The sequence below is a fragment of the Balaenoptera acutorostrata genome, chromosome 19 (assembly GCF_949987535.1).
Source record: "Balaenoptera acutorostrata chromosome 19, mBalAcu1.1, whole genome shotgun sequence".
NCBI lineage: Eukaryota > Metazoa > Chordata > Mammalia > Artiodactyla > Balaenopteridae > Balaenoptera > Balaenoptera acutorostrata.
In genome coordinates this window covers 29,498,968-29,520,874 of record NC_080082.1, presented here as the reverse complement: position 1 = coordinate 29,520,874, position 21,907 = coordinate 29,498,968, and the positions used below count along the sequence as shown (strand labels likewise).

The window sequence follows — 21,907 nt, the reverse complement described above, 5'->3', positions numbered from 1 at the left end:
AATTTATAGATAAATATCCATATCATGAGCATACATGCAAAAACTTTTTTTTACTGATTGGGGTACAAGATCAAAATTTTGAAACCATCAACCTAAAAGAAAGTGCAACTCATGTTCTTCATTTAAATTCAAATTTTAGTACTCAAAGTTTTAGGAGATTAAAAAAAGATAAAGCCAAATGCTTTTCCTATTAATGAGTAAAATCCAAAATAAAAGCTACTGCAATAGCTAGTAATACACGTGAAAAAAGAGGACGTTAACAGGGAGACAGCACTGGAATGGAATGAGAATAGCATCTTTCAACTAAAGATGCAGTGACACCTTACACCCATCCATGCATGCCCATGCACATGGGTAGCAGTTATTATATAATCCCCTTGAACACTTCAGGGGAAAAAGAATGTAAAAAAATGGACAGCTTCTTGGCATTCTGCCATGGTCTTTAGTATTTGGTCTCTTCAAGAAAGGCAACTAGTTTGATAGTTGACCCTACACTATTTAGGAAATGAAAGCCATATGTGAGATTAGAAAATCATTTAGTTATAGTGGAGGCACAACTCCAGGATGGAAGAGCAGTGGGCACCTGAAAACTACTGCACATCTTCTTTACCGACCAGAAGTTTCTTGTGGCCACGTGGTTTCAGGCCAGGCTTTTCCCAAGGGAACAGACTACACATCACCTAGTCTATACAGTCCACAGAGAGTCACAGTGGAACACAGCCATAGGCAGTGGGAGGAAGTGCAATGGGCCCAGAATGAACAGGGTGTAAGGTTCTGTAATCTTCTAAACCAGTGAAATTAGGAAGGACAGACTCTGCAGTCATAAATTTATGAGTCTATATTTAAAAAAAAAAAAATCAATCACTGGAAACATGGATGAACCTTGAAGATTTTATGCGGAGTGAAATAAGCCAGTCATAAAAGGACAGACATTCTATTATTTGTCTTATGAGGAATATGAGTTGTCAGATTCATAGAGACAGAAAGTAGAATGGTGGTTGCCACAGGCTGTGGGGAGGGGAAAGTACAGAGTTACTATTTAATGGGGACAGAGGTACAGTTGGGAAAGATGGAAGAGTTCTGGAGATGGACGGTGGTGAAGGCTGCACAACAATGTGAATGTACTTAATGCCACTGAACTGTACGCTTGAAAAAGATACATTTTATGTCACGTATATTGTACCACATATTGTTTTTTAATCACTGAAGAAGCCAATATGGAAAATGAACTGAATGTTAAAGAAAAAGACAAAACCCCTTTTTATTTTACATGAAGAGATAAGTACCTATCTCCAAGCTCAAGGTCTAGATTGAGGATAATCATTATGAGCCCTACTAAAGGACAACCACACACAGTTTTAAGAACGCTGTCACACAGGTCACCTTGTAGCTCTCCTTCACTCGATGCCTAACTCTTCCAGACGTCCCAGTACTGAGGAAGGGTCTCCTCTTTCCAGCTTTGCCCAACCTTATTCATAATAGACAAATGAAAAGTCCCAGAAACCTGTTCTGTTTGGGAAAGTTTTCTTTTGTTCTAGGCTTCGGTGGTTAATATGCTTGACGAATTTCAGAGTCTCTCTATCTCTGTAGACCAATGCCAAAGAATTGTTTTCTGGATTCACTGTTAGCAGCTGAAATAGGCAAACACAGTGATACATCAGAACACAGAGATTCTTCTCACCCCTTTTCTCAAACAGATGGTTCCATATCAAATACTCAGGCTCTGGCGATAGAGGATCCTTTAAAGTATCCTTTACTAGGAGGAGCTACTGATCTTGCTGTCCAGACATTTTCCAATAGGCCCCATTCCAGTACATACCCAGAAAAGTTTTACCTAATGCATTGATTTCTTACTACATTGAAAGATTCATGGGAATGCACCATCTGACTCTTAATTTATTTGTAATTTCTTTTACCTGGGTAGAATGCTTAGTGATTATCCTTTAGCCTCTTTATTCCATGCTGAGTACTTTCTACTAGAAATCAGAACCACTGCCAGACAGACCAATGTGGATTTATCAGTTAAAGACACTGGCAGAAGGTCATAAAAGTTGGGTCTCTGAAGAATGAAAGCATCTTTAAGAACTAAAGAAGGATGGTTTGCTGTCAGAAGCAACTTACCTCTTCATCTTCTCCTTTGGCAATGTAGGAGGTGAAGCCACCATACTCTGGCTCCCAGCCTTACGAAGGGAAAACAAAGAGCATTCAGCAAACTCTCACTGCAAGAGTTACATCATCTGTTTCAATCACTGATCCCATGCTGCTTAAAACGGGGATCTTGGGAGTTCAGTAGAACCAACTCTGACTTATAAGCCTGAATTTATCATTCAACCAACACTGAATAAGAACTGAAAACTAAGAACTAAATATAAAATACACCTAGAAGGACAATTACATAAAAGCTCTGGGGGGGTTCCTTAGATGGAAATTATGATTTATTTCATCTCCTCTACCTTGGTCACAGATACAAATAGTACTCTGAGTTGGGAGATGACTGAAATTCATGACCCCTAAGATCCCTTCCAACATAGAGCTCCTGTGATCTGAGATCCTGGCCAAGGCAAATTACTTGTGAACTGGTTCAGTTAGAGAGGGTCACTCAGGAGAGACTGTCCCTCTTACCTTCACAGCCACAGTAGAGAAGTAAGTCCAGGGCAAATTCAGTCTTGCTGTTGTCATGGATTAAAGTGTAGTGACCAGTCTTCCAATGCCTCAGTTCCCCCTGGCATGTGGGAACACTTGATTCTAAGAAAAAAACAACAGAAGGCCAGAAAAAAATAACCTTGATACCACTGTAGATTGCAAAAGAATGATAATTAGGAATAGTTATAGCACTAAAGAGAAACCATTTCCATAAACCTTCAGCTGACCTATTGCTCCATTATATTATTAAATATATAAGCCTTATAGGGGCTTCCCTGGTGGTGCAGTGGTTGAGAACCTGCCTGCCAATGCAGGGGACACGGGTTCGAGCCCTGGTCTGGGAAGATCCCACATGCCGCGGAGCAACTAGGCCCGTGAGCCACAATTACTGAGCCTGCGCATCTGGAGCCTGTGCTCTGCAACAAGAGAGGCCGCGACAGTGAGAGGCCCGCGCACCGCGATGAAGAGTGGCCCCCACTTGCCGCAACTAGAGAAAGCCCTCGCACAGAAACGAAGACCCAACACAGCCAAACATAAATAAATAAATAAAAATTAAAAAAAAAAAAAGTTAACTGGAAAACACCTTTCTAAGTCATCCGTAGCTTGCTATATCATATTCAGTTTTAAAAAATATATATATAAGCCTTATAATGAAAAAAAGTTGAGTTTCTATTTCTCTTTACCATGATTTTCAGATGGAGTATATATTTAGCTGCCAGAAATTTTTTTTAAAATAACATGATTATTGTTAAACTTTATTTTTTAGAGCAGTTTACAGAAAAATTAAATTTCCCAGAAAGCACAGTTCCTCTACTCCTGCCACACACAACCCCTGCCCCTCCCCATCAGTTTCCTCTATTATTAACATCTTGCCTTAGTGTGATTTATTTTTTACAACTGACCAATATTGATGCATTATTAACTGAAGTCCACAGTTTACATTAGGGTTCGCTCTTGGTGTTGTACATTCTACTAGTTTAATGTCATGTGTCCATTCCATCTTGTTTGTAGATGATTAAACGTCCTCTGCTTTTAATAATTTCCTTCTACCTATTTGTCCAAATTCAAGCAAGTTTTTCTTAGGCTGATATTGGTTCTTAGCAGAAAGAAGCCACTCACCTTCCTCTTCTTTATGTTCTTGTGTTTTAGAGTAGGTTTAGGTAAAGCCAGTCATATTTCTCTCCACCATTTGTACTACTGTTAGCCTAATAAAATGTACTAGCTGTTCTTCCTACCTGGAATGCTGTTCTAGCAGGTCCTTCTCGTCATTCAGATCTGAGCTTGGATGACAGCTCCTCAGACAGGCTGGTCCAGATTGCCCGTTCACCTAAGAGGCCACCCAGTCGTTCCTCAGCACGGAACCCTATTCAGATTTCCTGCAGCGCACCTATCCTTATTTGATGTTTTCTTGTTGTTCGTGTATCATTTCATCTCTGTCCTCTCCTACTATCAATAGAATAAGCCAGGGAGAGCAGAGACCTTGTCTGTCTTCTTCTCCAGCTCCAGAAATAGGGCCTAGCATATAGCAGGTGCTTAAGAAATGTTTGTTGAGTGAATAAATGACTGAATCGTGAATACCTAATAGTAAAAGAAGGACAGAACGTAACAGCAGCTTACCTTTCTTTGCATCGTTTTCCTCTGGCTCTGGGTCCGTCTGTTCGTTGCTCTGCTGACTGCTGCTGCTGATGGCCGCCCGCCTGCTCTCTGGCTCAGAACTGCGGCTAGGCCCTTCTTCAGTGTCATCAGCAGCAGAGGCTGCTTCTCCCTCTTTTTTGTCCTCAAGCTCACCTTCTGAAGGGGCCAAGAAGTGAAGTTTCAGGCCTGTGAAGTTGGAGAGCAGCAAGAACATTGCCTCGGAGCGAAATAATGCCATGCAGTCCTTCAAGATGTCGGGAAGTTTGCTCTCCTCAGCCTTCTCATAAAACCTGGAAAGCAGCGATGTCAAGGTGTTCATCAAAGCCACAGATGTAGTATTACTCATGGGATGAAAGCTGATCATTAGCTTTGTATCTCTCTCCCTAAACCTTGCATAGCTTACTAATGTCCAAGTTGTTACAATAATGAGGTTTTGTTAGGGCCTGCTACTGGATGTCCCCGGGAACAAAACATCATTAGGGCAAATGTCCTATTATTGGAGGTGAGCCCTGCAGACAAACAGGCAGGTGTTGAATGCAGAAGCAAACGTCTTGGATGATGGGTTCTACCTTTTGTTAGGGGGACCTCTGCTGCTCCATTCCACATCTCCTTTCTCCAAAGCCTCACACACCTCTGCAAATTTCTCAGGCTGGAAAAGGAGCAAATGAAGCAGCAGTTAGCAGATCTCCCTATGATCCCACACTGGTCTTGCAGGTACAGCAGCTCTGTGGAATCATGCTGGCTGATTCCTAAAAGGGCCAGGTGACTCTCACCCCTTTCACACAACCTCCCCCAGTCCTGATACACTGAAGCCAGAGCAAAGACTGGATAAATCGTCAGCATGCTTTAGCCAAGTCACCTGAGTGTCAATTTGGGCCATTTCCTTAAGTAGTTGTATGTCTTATGTCAAATTGCTAAACCTCTCAAATTCCTGCATTTATTATAATGAAAATGTCTATATAATAATACAGATTCTTTAGGCCTCAGCTCATTCCCTTGATTTAATCAGCATTCTAAACTTAAAAAGTCCAGTGTAGTACAAGAAGCTGATTAATCTATTAAAATATTCTCCATAAGAGCCTTTATAAGTACTTGTTTAATGCAGTTTCCCAAGGAGTATTCTACAAACAGTTATCCTATTAGTTGTAAAACAGGAAAGAGGATCCCAAAGGATGGTTTAGGTGAGCTGAGTTAAATAGGGTTAAACGAGTTTATTTACTAGTAATACTTCTCGAATTCCTTAATATGCTATTGTCAGCTATATAATTCAGAGAGAGAGAGGCAGTATGTAGTGTCTCTCAACTTTTCAAGGAGGCACCAACTCTTGGGACTGTGATTCCATGGGACCCAGGGTCAATTGGGGAAAACCACACTTGCATACGTGATCTCATTTGGCCCTCACAACAACTCTTCAAGACGGGCAGGGCAAGTATTATCCCAGTTTAACTGACGATGAAATAAAAGTGAGACCTTAGTAATTTGCTCAGGTCAGTAAAACCATGGAGCCAAGACGTGAATATAAAGTCTTCTAGGGCTTCCCTGGTGGTGCAGTGGTTGGGAATCTGCCTGCCAATGCAGGGGACACGGGTTCGATCTCTGGTCCGGGAAGATCCCACATGCTGCAGAGCACCTGAGCCCGTGCACCACAGCTACTGAGCCTGCACTCTAGAGCCCACAAGCCACAACTACTGAGCCCACAAGCCACAACTACTGAGCCCACGAGCCACAACTACTGAGCCCGCGCACCTAGAGCCCGTGCTCCGCAACAAGAGAGGCCACCACGGTGAGAGGCCCGCGCACCGCAGGGAAGAGTGGCCCTCGCTCTCTGCAACTAGAGAAAAGCCCATGCACAGCAACAAAGACCCGACACAGCCAAAAATAAAATAAATTTATTAAAAAAATAAATAAAAATAAAGTCTTCTAACCTAGTTCTCTCTCCACTATAATGTGCTACCTCATCATTCTCAAACATTTGCTACTAATTTGTTAATCAGTAATCTTTCTATTATTTAGACGTAATTGGTAAGTACCATAGTCATCAAATGACTAGGATGGGAACTACACACCACTCATCCCCAATATAGAAGTGTGTGTGTGGGGCTTCCCTGGTGGTGCAGTGGTTAAGAATCCGCCTGCCAATGCAGGGGACACAGGTTCAAGCCCTGGTCCGGGAAGATCCCACATGCTGTGGAGCAACTAAGCCCGTGCACCACAACTACTGAAGCCTGCGTGCCACAACTACTGAGCCTGCACTCTAGAGCCCGTGCTCCGCAACAAGAGAAGCCACCGCAATGAGAAGCCCGCGCACCGCAACGAAGAGTAGCCCCCGCTCACCGCAACTAGAGAAAGCCCACATGCAGCAGTGAAGACCCAGTGCAGCCAAAAATAAATAAAATAAATTTAAAAAAAAAAAGTGTGTGTGATTAGGATTCTAGAAAACTGGGGAATACCCAAGGGACTCAACCCACTAACATACGACTGATACCAATGTTAGCCATTATCATCATTTCTATACTTTATTTGAAGAGGATGACGTAAACATGCTAACCAGGAACAAAACAAAAAGCAACAAAAACTCTTAGTGATGCCTCTTCACCCACCCAGGAAGCAAGGCTGCATGCCAAATGTGCTATATTGGACAGGATTTGCTGGCCTACCTTAAGGAACTCTTTTAGGAGAATTTCAGAGCTTTCTTCAAATTCTTCCTGAATTTGAACTTGGTACTCCATGTCGAGATAAGTAGGGTTGATCCAGTCGTACAAAATTTCATGCTACAAAGAAGCAGCAGATGCAAAGGGTGAGTTAATAATTCCTACTGCTTTTGTTCTGACATCATTTTACACTAGTAAAATGTATGCAAATCTTCATTTTATAATTTTCTCCTTGTTTATTAAAGTTCTGGAAAGCTCTGCCTTAGAAAGACACTATCAAAAGTGTATCTAAGAAGGGTGGAAAGGCAAGCTCAAAGCCTAGTTCTGTTATCAGGATGAGCCACTTTTAAAACCAGAAAAGCAAATGATATGCCACAGCTTTTCTAAGACAAGAATCCCAGCAACAGGAATTTATCCTTACATCTTGTGGGATGTGAGGGCTCCGAGGTATGAGAGGTTCAAAGTAGGTGGGAGGCCTGGTCAGTGAAGGACCATGAAACCAGCCGCTGATGGACAAACGCGACTTTTCTTCAGACAGGACTTCGGAAACCTGAAAGGACAAGACCAGCAGCACATCAATGCAAAGACCAGAGGGGAAGATTACCAGCCAAGGCTCACTAATTTCAGGACCCTTCACAGTAGGTGTGAAAACAATCTGGCCGGACTGTCCAACCGGAGGCCGTCACATTCAGAAAATGGGCGACTGAAAAGCATGCTCTTTGGCCCTCTACGCATTTGTGGCTCACAGTCTTTACCTGGTGAAAGGATACTGGAGACACTTCGAAGAAAACCAGTGTGTTCCACGAAGGGATAAGAGACTTGACAATCTGCTTCGGCTGAAAGTGTTCTGCGTGGGGAGAGAACACATCCGTAAATGTGCTTCATCATCGTTAACCACTTCCAGGCCGCCTCGTTTCACCTTGACAATTCGCCAATTTCTAAGGGTAGCTAAATGTCCCCTCCAGATCCCCATATGCCACCCCCTTCCATCTGTTCCTCTTATATAGTTCTGCTAGGTGATATCTGTTCTTACTCCACCATCCTCTATTACTGATGAAGGCTGGAAAAGGTTCTGAACGTTTTCTGGAGTCGAGCTCTGGTGTCAGTCATTAAAAAATAAAAAAGACCCTGACCTCCCATCAGAGGCACTGGTCCTGGCAGATTCATAGCCACGGGTGGCTGCACATGTTCTCTACCCTCCCACGGCCAGCATTCAGAAGCAAGGTCTGACTATTCCTCATCTTAACTCGGCTCTAACTTATCTCTGGAGTAATGATAATTTCAGGCACAACTCAGGAGAGGTGGCTATCGGGGCTGGCAATTATCCCCCTGCGGTCGCCACTGTAATGAAGAGCTTCCATCTCCCAAGGAGCACAGAAAGAGCACGTAAGGACCAAGAAGGGGCTGCTGGTGTTGAAGAGCATGCCTTTGTCTTACCGTCAACGTTGTACAGGTCCAGGGTGCCCCCCAAGCTCCTGTCCCAGGGAGGAACCAGGTAAAGAATGAAGGCAATCCGGCGTCCTTCCAGCTCGTCGTCATGGCAGAGCAGGGCATCTGCAATAGTTCAGCGCATACCGTAACGTCCCTGTGCGGCAATGAGCAGCGGACATCTGACTCTGCGCTCACTATCAGTCCACCTGCTATTCCTCCGTAACGTCAGCTCCTCCAGCTTTAAAATGACACTTATTTCTCCTCTTTTATAATTACAGAAATAAAACTGTCAATATAGAAAACTCTAAAAAACACTGAAGAACACATATATAGACTCAGAGACAATCACTACTAATATTTTTACATATATTCTTCCAGTATTTTTCAACATACATGTATTTGCTTTTTAAAAAATAGCATCCTACAGTAGTTGTTTTGTGACCTTTTTTTTTTTCTTTTATTACATGGCAAATGTCTTTTCTGTCATCTCTTTTAATGGCTGCGTAGTTATTCTAGGACTGAGCAAGACAAGCATCCGGGCAAGGTGGGAGAGGGGAGGGGATGCTATGGGTGAAGTGAGATCATTCCACACGGAGGGATTATTTTAATAAACAAACATACTAAAAATAACGGAAGGCAGATTTCTCAAGGTTGAAGAATGGAATTGCAAATATGGAAAAGGAGAAATCTAGAATGAACCCTATGGTGTGGAAATGAAACCAGAGGAATCAATGTGACTTGTCTAGAGCACAGGAAATATAAGATAACCCTGGAAAATCTTGTTTTGCTAGGAAGTAAGATATAATAAGAAGGATGAGTGAAAGTGAGTGAAACCCACGTAGGGGCCTTCTCGGTGAAAGACCTCTTGCTGTCCCCTGCTTATTGCTGATTGGAAAAAGAGGCTATAGAAATAAGCTGTGACCTCCTAGGCCCTCCATGTGAAGCAAAGAGCAGGCCCCAGCAGCTAATGACTGAGGAATAAAGAATGCAGAAACAAAGATAGGGCAGGCAGACCAGAGTAGCCATAACTTAATAGGTCAGTCACAAGGACTCCCAGTTCTGCTTCAATGGTGAAAGTAAGTCTGACACACATTCCTAAGCTGTTTTATAGAAACCAGACCCCCCGCACCAGATGAGAAAAGCTGACCACGAGCATGTAGCCCCCACACCGGCTGGAACCTGAAGATTGAGGATGCTGACCCCTGTGACCTCACCTTGTTACCTCACCATGCACCAATCAGAGAACTGTGCACGAGCTGATCACGCACCCTGTGACCCTCTCCCTCACCTTGCCTTTAAAAACCCTTCCCTAAAACCCATCTGGGAGCTTGGGTCTTTTGGGCACGAGCGGCCTGTTCTCCTTGTCTGGTGCCCTGGAATAAACTGTACTTTCCCTCACCATGACCTGGTTTCAGGAGATTGGCTTTGCCTTGCATTGTGAGCAACCCGAGTTTGTTTCAGTAACATGAGGACATACTAAAAGGACACAGAAGTCAGCTTAAAGGGGCTCCTCTTGATCAAATCAGGGACAATATGAGCATCAACATAATGACAGTAACCATTACATAAATAGTAACCCTTAAATTCACACTGACATAAATAAACACATGAGTAACTGGGGAGAGGGAAAGGTTTTCTTTACAGTAGAATGACAACTAATAAAGAAATGATTTTATTAGGAAAGAAATCACCATTTGACAACCTGCATAGTAATAACTGTAGTAAGAAATATCAGTGGATGCTAAAACAAGTGAATCAAAGTTTGATGAGAAATGGAATATTTACATAATCTTAAAGTGTCTCCCCACAAAATACTTATTAACTTAAAGAGAGGAAAAGAAAAAGTTTACAGTGGAAAAAACTTGATGTCAGCCACCAGCTTAATTAAGTGATCAAAGTTAATATCACTGGTAATATGACACACCATCTACCACTTGATAAGATGCAGTAAAAAGAACACATATCTAATCATGAGAAAGCAGCAGACAAACCCAAACTGAGGGAAGTTCTACGAAATAACTCATCTGTAAATCTTCAGAAGCATCAAGATCATGAAGGTCAAAGAAAGACTGAGGAACTGTTCTAGACTGAAGGCACATGACAACTAAATGCTATGCACAACCCTGGACCAGATCTCTTTGCTATAAAGGACCAAATCATAGAATCTGAATGGAGCCTGCAGATTAGATGGGAATAACGTATCAATCGTAGTTCCTGATTCTGATGGCTTCTTACTGTCACATAGCAGAAGTGTCCTTGTTGTAGGAGTTACTGAAGTACTCAGGGGTCACGGAGCATCCTAAGGGCAACCTACTCTCAGGTAAAATGGAAAAAACTTATTTGTACTATGCTTGCCACTTGTCTGTCAGTTTGAAATTACTTCAAATTTTAAAAAAAGTTAAAAAAAGGGCATATGACTCTTCATGTGTCTAAGTTATCCTCAAAATGCTGTTACCAATTTGTACTTCCCTAGGACAACATGGGAGAGTAAACCCAAAGCAGAATTTTATTTAGTAAAACAAAACAACACAAAACACTTTTCCTTCCAGATGAAAACCAAACATGTTATCAAAAGGACATTTATATGCTCAGAAAGGTAACAAGAAGGAGGCACCCCAAACTGGTGACAGTGGACTCATCTGAAGAGGAAGAGGGACAAGGAGAAGGTGAAGGGGACTGTTGTGGATTACACTGTATGCTATATTGTTTGACATTTTTTCCTTAAGAATATATTCACTCATTACCTTCAAAAGAAAAAAAAGACATTGAGGGAGATATGTGTTTCCTGGGAAGTTTAAGAGTAACTTACACCATTATCTCTGAATTTCCTGATACTGTATGCAAAGTTGGTGTGTATGTGCATTATTGGCCTTTTTCTGAAAATACTGAAACCAAGCAGGACCCTGCAAAGCCTTCCTGGGCACAAAAGCCCCTCTGTGTCCCTTGTTTCTTGTTTATAGAAAAAAGGCTTCTGTCTCCTAGGCCTCCCCCAGGTTACAAAGAGCAGGCTCAAGCAGTTAATGATTAGGAGACGAGAGTCACAGGACTCCTAGTTCCTCCTGAAGGGATAGAGATAAGAATCTGATGCATACTTTTGAGTTGTTCTGCAGAAACTAAGAAACCCCCTTACCACCCAGGTGGAGGATGGCGATTATATGCTGACCACAAGCACACAGACCCCAGACTTCTGGTTGGAACCAGAAGGTCAGTGATTGAGATTCCTGAAACATCATTCTGTTCCCTCACCACCAACCAATCAGAAGAAAGTCCACGAGCTGATCACGCATCCAATAACCCTCTCTCCTGTCTTTAAAAACCCTTCCCTGAAAGCCACTGGGGAGTTCACATTTTTTGAGCGTGAGCTGCCCATTCTCCTTGCTTGGCGTCCTTATTTTGCTACAAACACCGCTGTCAAGAGTTTGGCTTTGTGTGCCTCGGGCACACAAGCCCTTGCTTGGTTACAATATGTTCATAGCTTTCATCATACTCCCAAAGAGAACCACTGCCTTATACCTTCCAATAAGATGAGCATTTCTATACATGAGCTGGGTCAGACTGTACTCATTAAGAAGATCCTCATGCTATGCAGGGACACGAAGTCTAGGATTTTGGAACACTGACAACTGTCTTCCCATGATCATTTAGTTAAAGCCTTTAAATCTTAGCGACAGCAAGGTTTTAATCTTTCTTACCTGAGAATTCATATTTAGCACAGGACACATCAATGGTTGATTCCAGGTCAATCTTCGAAATGTCTGAAAGCCAAGCCCGGAAATGTTCAAACAGAATTTTCCTAGAAATGTAAACAAAAGATAACTTGTTACACCATAATGTGGGCTCCATTTGGATCTATGCCACAACTATTTTTTCCTGGAGGTTTTGGTTTATTTAAGATCCATTCTTGAGAATGTTCCTCACTTTAAACTTGCAAAGTTTAGGAGTAACAGTCCCAGAGAAATAAATGTAAATCTCTCTATTGCAATATATTTTTGCTCTACTGTTTTCTTTTCTTGTCTTTTTTTGGCTACGCCACGTGGCATGCGGGATCTTGGTTCCCCAACCAGGGATCGAACCAGTGCCCCCTGCAGCGGAAGCGCAGAGTCCTAACCGCTGGACTGCTAGGGAAGTCCCTCATCTTATTTTTCTTACTCTTAAATTTATAGTATTGCCCTATCACGACAGTGGTCTGGCCTTTGTCATAGGAACACCAATGTTCCAGTCGGAAGTCACTGATTTTTAGAGCTGTTTTTCAGCACTGTTGTTTAATGAACACTTGGGTGGGTGACACTGTTGTAGGTTAAAATAATGGTGACTATTATGCTAATTGTGTAATAATAAACTCTTTCACAGAAGTTCTGATATTAACAGGATACCAAAAAAACAAAGATGGTTGAACATTTCCATTCACCAGCTAAAGTGGCTCTGTATAGAACTCTAACACAAATTAAAACTTACTCAGTTGGCAGTCAACTTTGAAATTATGTTAACTTTGATGAATTAACATTTTTTATGTCAATTATATCTCAATAAAACTGGAAAAACATTTAAAAAAACATTTTTAAAGGGTTTATGTTAGTTCAAATTTTGCACATGAAGAGACAGTATTTTTTGGATCATTCTAGTCCAAATGTACATCACTGAAATCCCCATAAAATGCAATTGTGCTGTTAATAACTAGATACCAAATCTCCAGGTTGATGCCCTGAAATTTTATTACCAAATATCTTTTTACACTGTATGCTACCCAATCCAAAAAATTCCATAAAATATTGTGCTTGGTTAGTCCAAACAAAAGTGCCATGTAACTTTTATAGGCAGAGTTGCACATTAGACATAATAGGTCAGCATAGCAAACTGCTAAACCAGGCTTCAGGTAATGTAGGTGGTCAACATTTTTGCAAAATCTTGAATCTTGATGCTTTACGTAACTAGTATTATCAAAGCCTTCATTCCCTCTGTTACTGGTAACATCAGCTTCCACAAATTTATTCCATAGAAAGCTCTTTCTCTAGTTACCCTATGAAAGTGTCACGACAGGGTTATTTTCTCCCGTCATTCTCATTTGTTAATTGTATTCATGAGAGAAATCACAGAACCCAACTGGGAAATAAAAAGATCACCTTTCGGTAAAGACCAAGGAATTCCATCTCTCCTACCATCCGGCTGTTACGCGTTGGATACAGAATGTAACTCAGTCCCATAGGAAAGAAATGCTTACCAGAGGTGTGGTATGAACTAATGAGATAGTGCTTTAAAGCATGGTCTTGGGGGAAAAAAGGTCTAAAATAAATATGAAATATTATGAGTTACAGTTAACACGTGAGCAATACTTCAGGATTTAGAAGAAATAAACTGCAGACTGCTACCATTTATGGAAATATTGCAGAGAAAAAAAGAACGAGAAAATATAACTTGTATAGATGAAAAACAGACAGCTATTACAAAGTAACATGGGCTTACTGTAGCAAAACTAGGAAAAAACCCTATTATAAGTAAAAAGAAACTTTAAAAAACCTGTAGTCCTACTAGCCAGATTTAAACATTCCATCCTTCCAAGTCTTTTCCTTTGTACACACATAGGTATCAAATATACGTCTCTTTTTTCATATGGGATCCACCATGTATGCTATTTTAACTTCTTTTCTCTTGATAAGTTTATTTCATCTAGCCTAATATGCCTTTGCCTGCAAGAAGTATCATCATTTTATACATCACTTCAAAAAATAGGATACAACAATAATTGTGTGAGACACTGAGTCTCAGAGAGGTTAAAATACACACACACACAAAGTATCTTAGAATGATGAAATAACTTTACCATACTCATGTGTTAAAAGTCACACACATTGGGACTTCCCTGGTGGCACAGTGGCTAAGAATCCACCTGCCAACGCAGGAGACACAGGTTCGATCCCTGGTCCGGGAAGATCCCACATGCCGCTGAGCAACAAAGCCTGTGCGCCACAACTACTAAGCCTGCGCTCTAGAGCCTGCAAGCCACAACTACTGAAGCCCGTGTGCCTAGAGCCCGTGCTCCGCAACAAGAGAAGCCACCGCAATGAGAAGCCTGCGCACTGCAACAAAGACCCAACGCAGCCAAAAAAATAAATAAATAAAGTCACATCATATTCAACGATTGTATAGTTTTTCACTTTGTTTTGTACCATTAGCTATATAAATCTTGATGGGTGGGCATTTGTGATTTTTCACTGTTAGAAACACCATCACAATAAACAATCTTGTATAGAATTTTTGAGCACACCCTTACTTATTTTCTCAGGATAAATTCTTATAAGTGGAATTATACTACAAAAAGACAAGCATCATTTTAAGGATTTTGATACACCTTTCAAAACCATCTTCAAGATTGCGGCACTGTATAAAGGTATCTACCCCTCTGTCAACACTGGAGTTTTTGTTTTAAATACTTGCAAACTAACATGTGAAAGATGGTATCTCCAGCGTTGTTTCCTTGATTACTAACGGTTGAACATTTTATCATTGAGAACTTGGGCCCTGGAATCAGACAGACTTAGGTTTATATCTTAGTTCCCTCAATTTTTACCTAGTTAACTTTGAAGAAGTTACTTAATTTCTCAGTCTGTTTCCTCCTCTACAAAAGGGGACAATAACACCAACAAAGGTTGTATGACCTAACATTTAAAGCACTTACTCCTCTGTCTGGCACGTATTATGCACCCAACAAATATGAGCGCTTGTTTACCTTAAAGCACAGATGTGAGGCTCTCTTCTCTTCTTCAGATCATCAGACTTGATCATGAAAAAAAGAAAAAAAAGGATTTCCTTCATAAATCAGACACACAGAGGAGACTAGTTTAGGGAACACTCTGGCAGTAGAGCACTGTCATTAAGAGCCTGGACTCTGAAGCCAAACTGCCTGGGTTTGAGGTATGGCCCCTCCATTTGGCAGCTCTGTGACTCGGGCAAGTTACCTAGCCTCTCTGTGCCTTATTCATTCAACAAGTACTTACATAGTTATTACAGTGGAGCTTATATTCTTGACGGAGAGGGAGAACAAACATAAAAAGTCGATTATCAGTGTAAAAAAAGGTGACAAATGTCGAGGGAAAATAAAGCAGCGTACGAGGGACCAGAAGTGCTGAGTGGGGAAGGGTTTGCAATTATAAATTTGGTGGCCAGGTTAGACTTCACTGAGGTGAAGCAAAGGCTTGAAGGAGGTTGGGAGGTGTACCAAGGGAATATCTCAGCAAAGCAGATTCAAGGTCCTGAGTGTGAAGAATGCCTGGCCTGTTCAAGAAACTGCAGGAGACTGTGCAACTGCAACAGCCATTTGGGGGAGAGCAGCAGGAGAAGGGGCCAAAGATGCAATGGGAGCCTTAGAACCACTTTGGCTTTTACTCAGAGAAATGAGAACCTTTGGAGATTTTGGGCAAAGGAATAATATGATCCCATTTAATTTTTAAAAACTGAAGATAAAATTCACATAACATAAAATTTACCATTTTAACCACCTGAAAGTGTGTATTCAGTGGATTTTTAGCATATTCACCTGTTGTGCAACTATCACCACTAATTCCAGAATATTTTCATCACACTAAAAAGAAACCCTGTACCTATCAGGCAGTCACTCCCCATCCCCCCTCTCCCCAGCTCCTGGCAACCACTAATCTACTCTCTGTCTCTACACATGTTTTGCTGGTCATTACATATAAATGGAATCACACTATATGTGGCCTTCTGTGTCTAGCTTCTTTCACTGAGTATGTTTTCAAGGTTCATCCATGTTGCAGCAGTACTTAGTACTTCATTCCTTTTTCTGGCTGAATAATATTCCATTGTATAGACACACCACATTTGGTCTATCCATTCATTAGCTGACAGACGTTGGGTGTTTCTACTTTTTGGCTATTATAGATAATGCTGCTACAAACATCTATGTACAAGCTTTTTTTTTTTAATTTATTTATTATTTATTAAATTTATTTATTATTATTTATTAAGTAGGCTCTTATTTATTTTTGGCTATGTTGGGTCTTCGTTTCTGTGCGAGGGCTTTCTCTAGTTGTGGCGAGCGGGGGCCACTCTTCATCGCGGTGCGCGGGCCTCTCACTATCGCGGCCTCTCTTGTTGCGGAGCACAGGCTCCAGACGCGCAGGCTCAGTAGTTGTGGCTCACGGGCCTAGTTGCTCCGCGGCATGTGGGATCTTCCCAGACCAGGGCTCGAACCCGTGTCCCCTGCATTAGCAGGCAGATTCTCAACCACTGCACCACCAGGGAAGCCCTATGTACAAGCTTTTATGTGAACAAATGTTTTCAATTCTCTTGGGTCCATTAACTTTTTTTTTTTTACTTTATTAATTTTTATTTTTGGCTGCATTGGGTCTTCATTGCTGCGCACGGGCTTTCTCTAGCTGTGGCGAGTGGGGGCTACTCTTCATTGTGGTGCGTGGGCTTCTCATTGCGGTGGCTTCTCTTGTTGCGGAGCACGGGCTCTAGGAGCATGGGCTTCAGTTGCGGCATGCTGCTCAGCAGTTGTGGCTTGTGGGCTCTAGAGCTCAGGCTCAGTATTCGTGGTGCATGGGCTTAGTTGCTCCACAGCATGTGGGATCTTCCTGGACCAGGGATTGAACCCGTGTCCTCTGCATTGACAGGTGGATTCTTAACCACTGTGCCACCAGGGAAGTCCCTCCATTAACATTTTAAAAGAACACAATGGCTGTAGGTGGGCAAAGGTGGAAGCAAGGAGACTGGTTAATACGCTAAGAGAATAATCCTGGTGAGAGAAAAAGATGGCTTGGATCAGGTGTTGGCAATGGAAGTGGAAACAAGTGGGCTTTTCTGAATATATTCTGAAGGTAGAGCCCACAGAATTTCCCAATGGACTGGAGATGAGGTGTGAGAGAGGAATCAAGGATAACCTCAAGGTTTTTGGCCTCAGCCGCTGGAAAGATTGTTGTGAACTGAGATGGGGAAAATCGCAGGTGGAGCAGATTTAGGGGGAGAAGATCAGGAGTTTAGTTTTGGAAAGTATGAGACACTTCATAGGTATCCTAGAGTAGAGGCAAAGCCATGAGACGCTCTGCAATCTGTTTGGAAGTGATCCAAAGGCTAAGCCCTAGAGTACTCTGTCATTAAGAAGCCAGGTACAAAAGGAAGACCTACTGAAGGGAACTAAGAAGGACTCACCGGTGAGGTAGAAGGAAAATGAAGAGAGGATGGTTTCCTGAAAGTAAGGGGGGGTCGGGGGAGAGTCTCCAGGAAGGAGGAGTAACAAAGTAGGTCAAATGTTGCCGAGAGTCAAGTAAAACCAGGCCTGAAGACTGATGACTGGATTTACTAATGTGCAAGTTGTGAGTGACCTTGACAAGTAGTTTCAGTGGTGTGTAACAGGTGAAAGCCTAATAAAGTGGGCTTAACAGAGAACAGAACAGGAATTTGAGACACTACAGATGACTCAGAAGGAATGCTACTGTCAAGGGGAGCAGAGGAATGGGGTGATAGCTGAAGGGGAAAGTTAGGTCAACAGCGTTTTTTTCCTTAAGAGAAGAACTAACAGCTTTCTTTCTTTCTTTTTTTTTTGGTATGTTGAAGGGAATGATCCAGAAGAGAAGGAAAACCTGATGTAGTTTCTTTATCTGTGAAACAGGAACAGTAACGTATCATTGTAAGGATTTAATGAATTAATAAATACAAAGCACTTAGCATGGCATAAAGCATGCACTCAGTAATGCTTGCTTTAAAATACAGAGTATCAGGCTACTCCTAATGACAAACTTGGTTAGGAGGGCTGGAAGTTGTTATAGACCCAATTATCAAGTCAATTCACAGCACAAGCAAAGAAAAAGGGATATAAGTGAAGTTTTATGGGACAGGAGACTGAAAGCAGGTTTTATATTTACTGTCTTAGGATGAAGAAGTTCAGTCCCAAAGTGAGCATAGTAAAAATTATTCACAGCAGAGTTTCATCAAGCACCCATGGGGATCTAAAGTAATGGCTGCTTCTTTTTCCTCTCATTACCCAGGGCCCTTTCTATTATTTTGCCTCTCACTGACTTCACAATTAGAAGTATTTTCATCTACCAAATTGCATTAAGTAAAAACCACTTTCTCGGGCTTCCCTGGTGGCGCAGTGGTTGAGAGTCTGCCTGCCAATGCGGGGGACGCGGGTTCGAGCCCTGGTCTGGGAAGATCGCACGTGCTGCGGAGCAACTCGGCCCGTGAGCCACAATTACTGAGCCTGCGCGTCTGGAGCCTGGGCTCGGCAACGAGAGGCCGCGATAGTGAGAGGCCTGCGCACCGCGATGAAGAGTGGCCCCCGCTTGCCACAACTAGAGAAGGCCCTCGCACAGAAACGAAGACCCAACACAGCCATACATACATACATACATAAAAAGAATGTAAGCAGACAAGAATAGCATTAAAAATAATAATAATAAATAAAATAAAATAAAATAAAATAATAAAAAAATTAAAAAAACCACTTTCTCAATTTCAGTAATCAGAGATGCATATAGCCCCAAATCAACCAAAGAGGCCTAGTTATCAAAGCTGATATAATTACAAAGGCAGACAACTATGGTTTTAAATTAACCTATACAACTTTACTATGGATAAAAGTTATTTTTCATTAGATTTTCTGAATTATTAAGAGTAACATCATTTGTGTATTTAACCTAACTTGGTTAATTCAATCATATGTGTAAGGCCCAAAGATAGACAGACTGGGGGACACAACCAGCTCTAGTGTAAAAGAATAAATGCAAGACAGAAAAATTTGTTACTCTTTTATCCCTGATACAAAGAAATCAGCGGGAAATGGAAAGAAAAGAAAATAGTTCCTAATCTTCACTTTTATTTTTTGTGATTTTAAAGGCTGATGTCCTTGAGGTTCTATAACGATTTCTAAGAGTGATGTATGCCATGTACTAAAAGATATCCCCCCAAACTGGGGAAACCAATGACCTATATGTTTTTATACCTAGACTGGGCCTGTCTTCTAAGAGTAGGAAAACCAGCCTTGATTTTGAAACAGTCTTTTCTGCCAAATTCAACTGTCCACCGATTTAAAAAGAACAGATCTAACTCTCTGCAGGACATACTGCAATACAGCAAGCCACCTAAAACAAAGACATGACCTCAAAAATTTAAATGGTTATTACCTTCCAATGTACTACTCTCTTCATTATACCACTCCCCAAAATGTACTTATCCTTTTTGTTTATAATGTATTTACTTACCGGCTTACTGTATTTTCTGACTATCTTTCACCATCACTATCACCTCTATTATTTTAGATTTTAAAGGCTTTCAGGGCAGGAACTGGCAAAGACTTCCGTATAATAATTAAAGCACCAAACACATAGGTAACACTCAGCTTATGTTAAATAAATTAATGCTTTTAACAACGTCAAGGCAAGGACCCTCAATGGCAAACCCAAACTAAAACCTCAAGTCTAAAGGTATTCAATGATTTTACAGAAAATGAATTTCTGAAGTGGAAAAGCTAATGTGAAAGGGCCATAAATACCTGCTGGAACTTATATAAATCATTATACTTTTCATGGAAGTCCAAGTTCAAAAGTTCCTTCTGAAGTCCTTCCAAGAAGTTTTCGCTTTCGATGAAGTTTGGGATCACACAGTGAAGAAAGGGGTCCATGTCCATGACAATGGCTTCTGTGGGGAGGAAAGCATTATCTATCACTTTTCCCTTTTGTATTTTTGACCTGTGAGCAGCACAGTAGAGAGAATACAAAAGGGATGGTTGTGAATTTTCATAAATCTAGTACCTAAAATTTAAGATTTGGGGGAAGAATTATAAGCTCTTCCTTTTTTTTTTCCCCCACTTACTACTACTTTTTAAAGGTACTGTGCTTAAAAATATTAGTCCTTAAGATGAGTATAAACGATGTCACTAAATTAAGATTTCTGCTCTTTTGGGGGTTTTTTAGTTCAACAATTACTTATTCAGCTGAATGTATTTTAGAGTCTTAATTCATTTCCTCCAAAACTTCAAATGAGAGTAGCAAATTAAAAACGAGAATAACAATACTGGCAGCCAATTTTTCTTCAACCCTTTTTCTTTGCCTAAGTTACTGCTAGAGGAAGTTATAAAATACATACTTCTTAAAAAAAAAATCAGGTCAGGCATAACCTCCTCTAACTCTTTGAGTTTTTTTTTTTTTTTTTAACTCTTTGAGTTTTACCTCAACGTTTTACCCACTGCCTCTGGTGGGACAGATTATGTATCCCTCTAATACAAACCACCACCACCTCCCACCAGCTGCCAGGCACAGTGGTGCTTTAACATGCATTATCTCATTTAATCTTCTCAACAATTCTAAGGTAGACGTCATCACTATCTCCATCCCACACATAAGGAAACTGAAAAGTCCCTGAGTGTCCAGAGCTTACACTCCAAACACGAAGCTACCACTTTCTATGTGCATCCGGGACACCAAGGACTCATCTCTTAAAGCACTCAACCACTGAAACAAAAATCATGGCAAACTTTAGAAGGGAAAGCATGATGCATTAGGCAGAGTTCTTATCCTATAAGGTGATATCTGAAGCTGAGGCTGGAATCATTTGATGAAGGTTCCTTCCTTTGGTCAAAACCATGTTTACCTTCATGGGTCACGTTGTTGAACTACAGGCCGGCAAAACTGAGTAAGCTCAGGTGCCTGCTATCTGGCAGCTCCCAGCAAATGCTCTGGCTACGCTATCATGGGACAAACGAGCGTCACCTTCGGAGGGAAACCGCAAAAGCCACTCGACTATGTGTCCAAATGTTTACTGGTCCTTACTCAGAAAAATATGTATTGATGCATACATACATTAGATTATTAATCACAGTCAACATCTTTCTGAGGGAAATATTAGTTATCCTACTTTATATAGTAAGGAGCTGAACCCATTGCCCAACGACGCACAATCAGTTAAGAAGATTCTACCTCACCTCTAATTCCAGAATTTCCATGAACTTGCATGCCCTTTACTTCCCGAAACTCCCTGGCCTTCATTTCTTCCTCTTCTAGGTTTCTAAATCCAAACTGAACTTGGAAAAGGGACAGCAGGCCAGGCAGGAGAGTCGGAGGTGGCAAAGTCACGCTTTCTCCAAGAGCCTCTTCCCCTATGGCCTCGCTGCTCAGGAATCGGCTAGAGTGCCAGGACTTTTTCAGAGGCCCCCGACCCGGCGCTGCGCCTCCCCCTTCACAGCACCAGCTTACCGTGGCGGAACGGCGTCCTGCGACTCCAGGCCTCAGCCACCTGCTTTTTCAAGGTTTCCTCCGTGACAGCATCCGAAAACTTCGCCATCACCTCCTTCTTTCCCTTTTTCCCAGCCCGGCCCGGGACGGGCTCAGCAGGCCGCTTACCACTCATCTCCTCGCAAGCTGCAAGACCCACGTCACACTAATCTAGCGGCTCTTTTCCTACGGAGACTGCAATTCCCAGAATGCCTCATTTCCCGTGTTTCTCCACCGCTATCTAATAGGAAGTACCAAAGTAAAGGGAGGCGGAACCCATACCCGACTTACCAATGGGAGCTCCAGATATTGTGGCCATCC

At 41.7% G+C, this 21,907-nt stretch overlaps 1 protein-coding gene across 2 annotated transcripts; it reads right to left on the bottom strand.

The window, feature by feature from the left end:
- Positions 1 to 1,175: 1,175 nt before the first annotated feature.
- Positions 1,176 to 21,771, bottom strand: OGFOD1 (2-oxoglutarate and iron dependent oxygenase domain containing 1). Of its 2 annotated transcripts, none has more exons than XM_007167580.2 (13): positions 21,569 to 21,771; positions 19,870 to 20,015; positions 15,085 to 15,131; positions 12,053 to 12,153; positions 8,367 to 8,483; positions 7,685 to 7,776; positions 7,351 to 7,479; positions 6,936 to 7,049; positions 4,848 to 4,927; positions 4,261 to 4,568; positions 2,623 to 2,745; positions 2,122 to 2,180; positions 1,176 to 1,631 (listed from the first exon to the last, which is right to left on the bottom strand). In XM_007167580.2, the coding sequence occupies exons 1-13, from the start codon at positions 21,720 to 21,722 to the stop codon at positions 1,470 to 1,472; spliced, it is 1,632 nt and encodes a 543-aa protein (XP_007167642.2). In that variant the 5' UTR covers positions 21,723 to 21,771; the 3' UTR covers positions 1,176 to 1,469. The 2 variants fall into 2 exon arrangements, with proteins under 2 accessions (XP_007167642.2, XP_007167643.1); XM_007167581.3 differs by lacking the exon at positions 21,569 to 21,771 and adding an exon at positions 21,298 to 21,407.
- Positions 21,772 to 21,907: the final 136 nt, after the last annotated feature.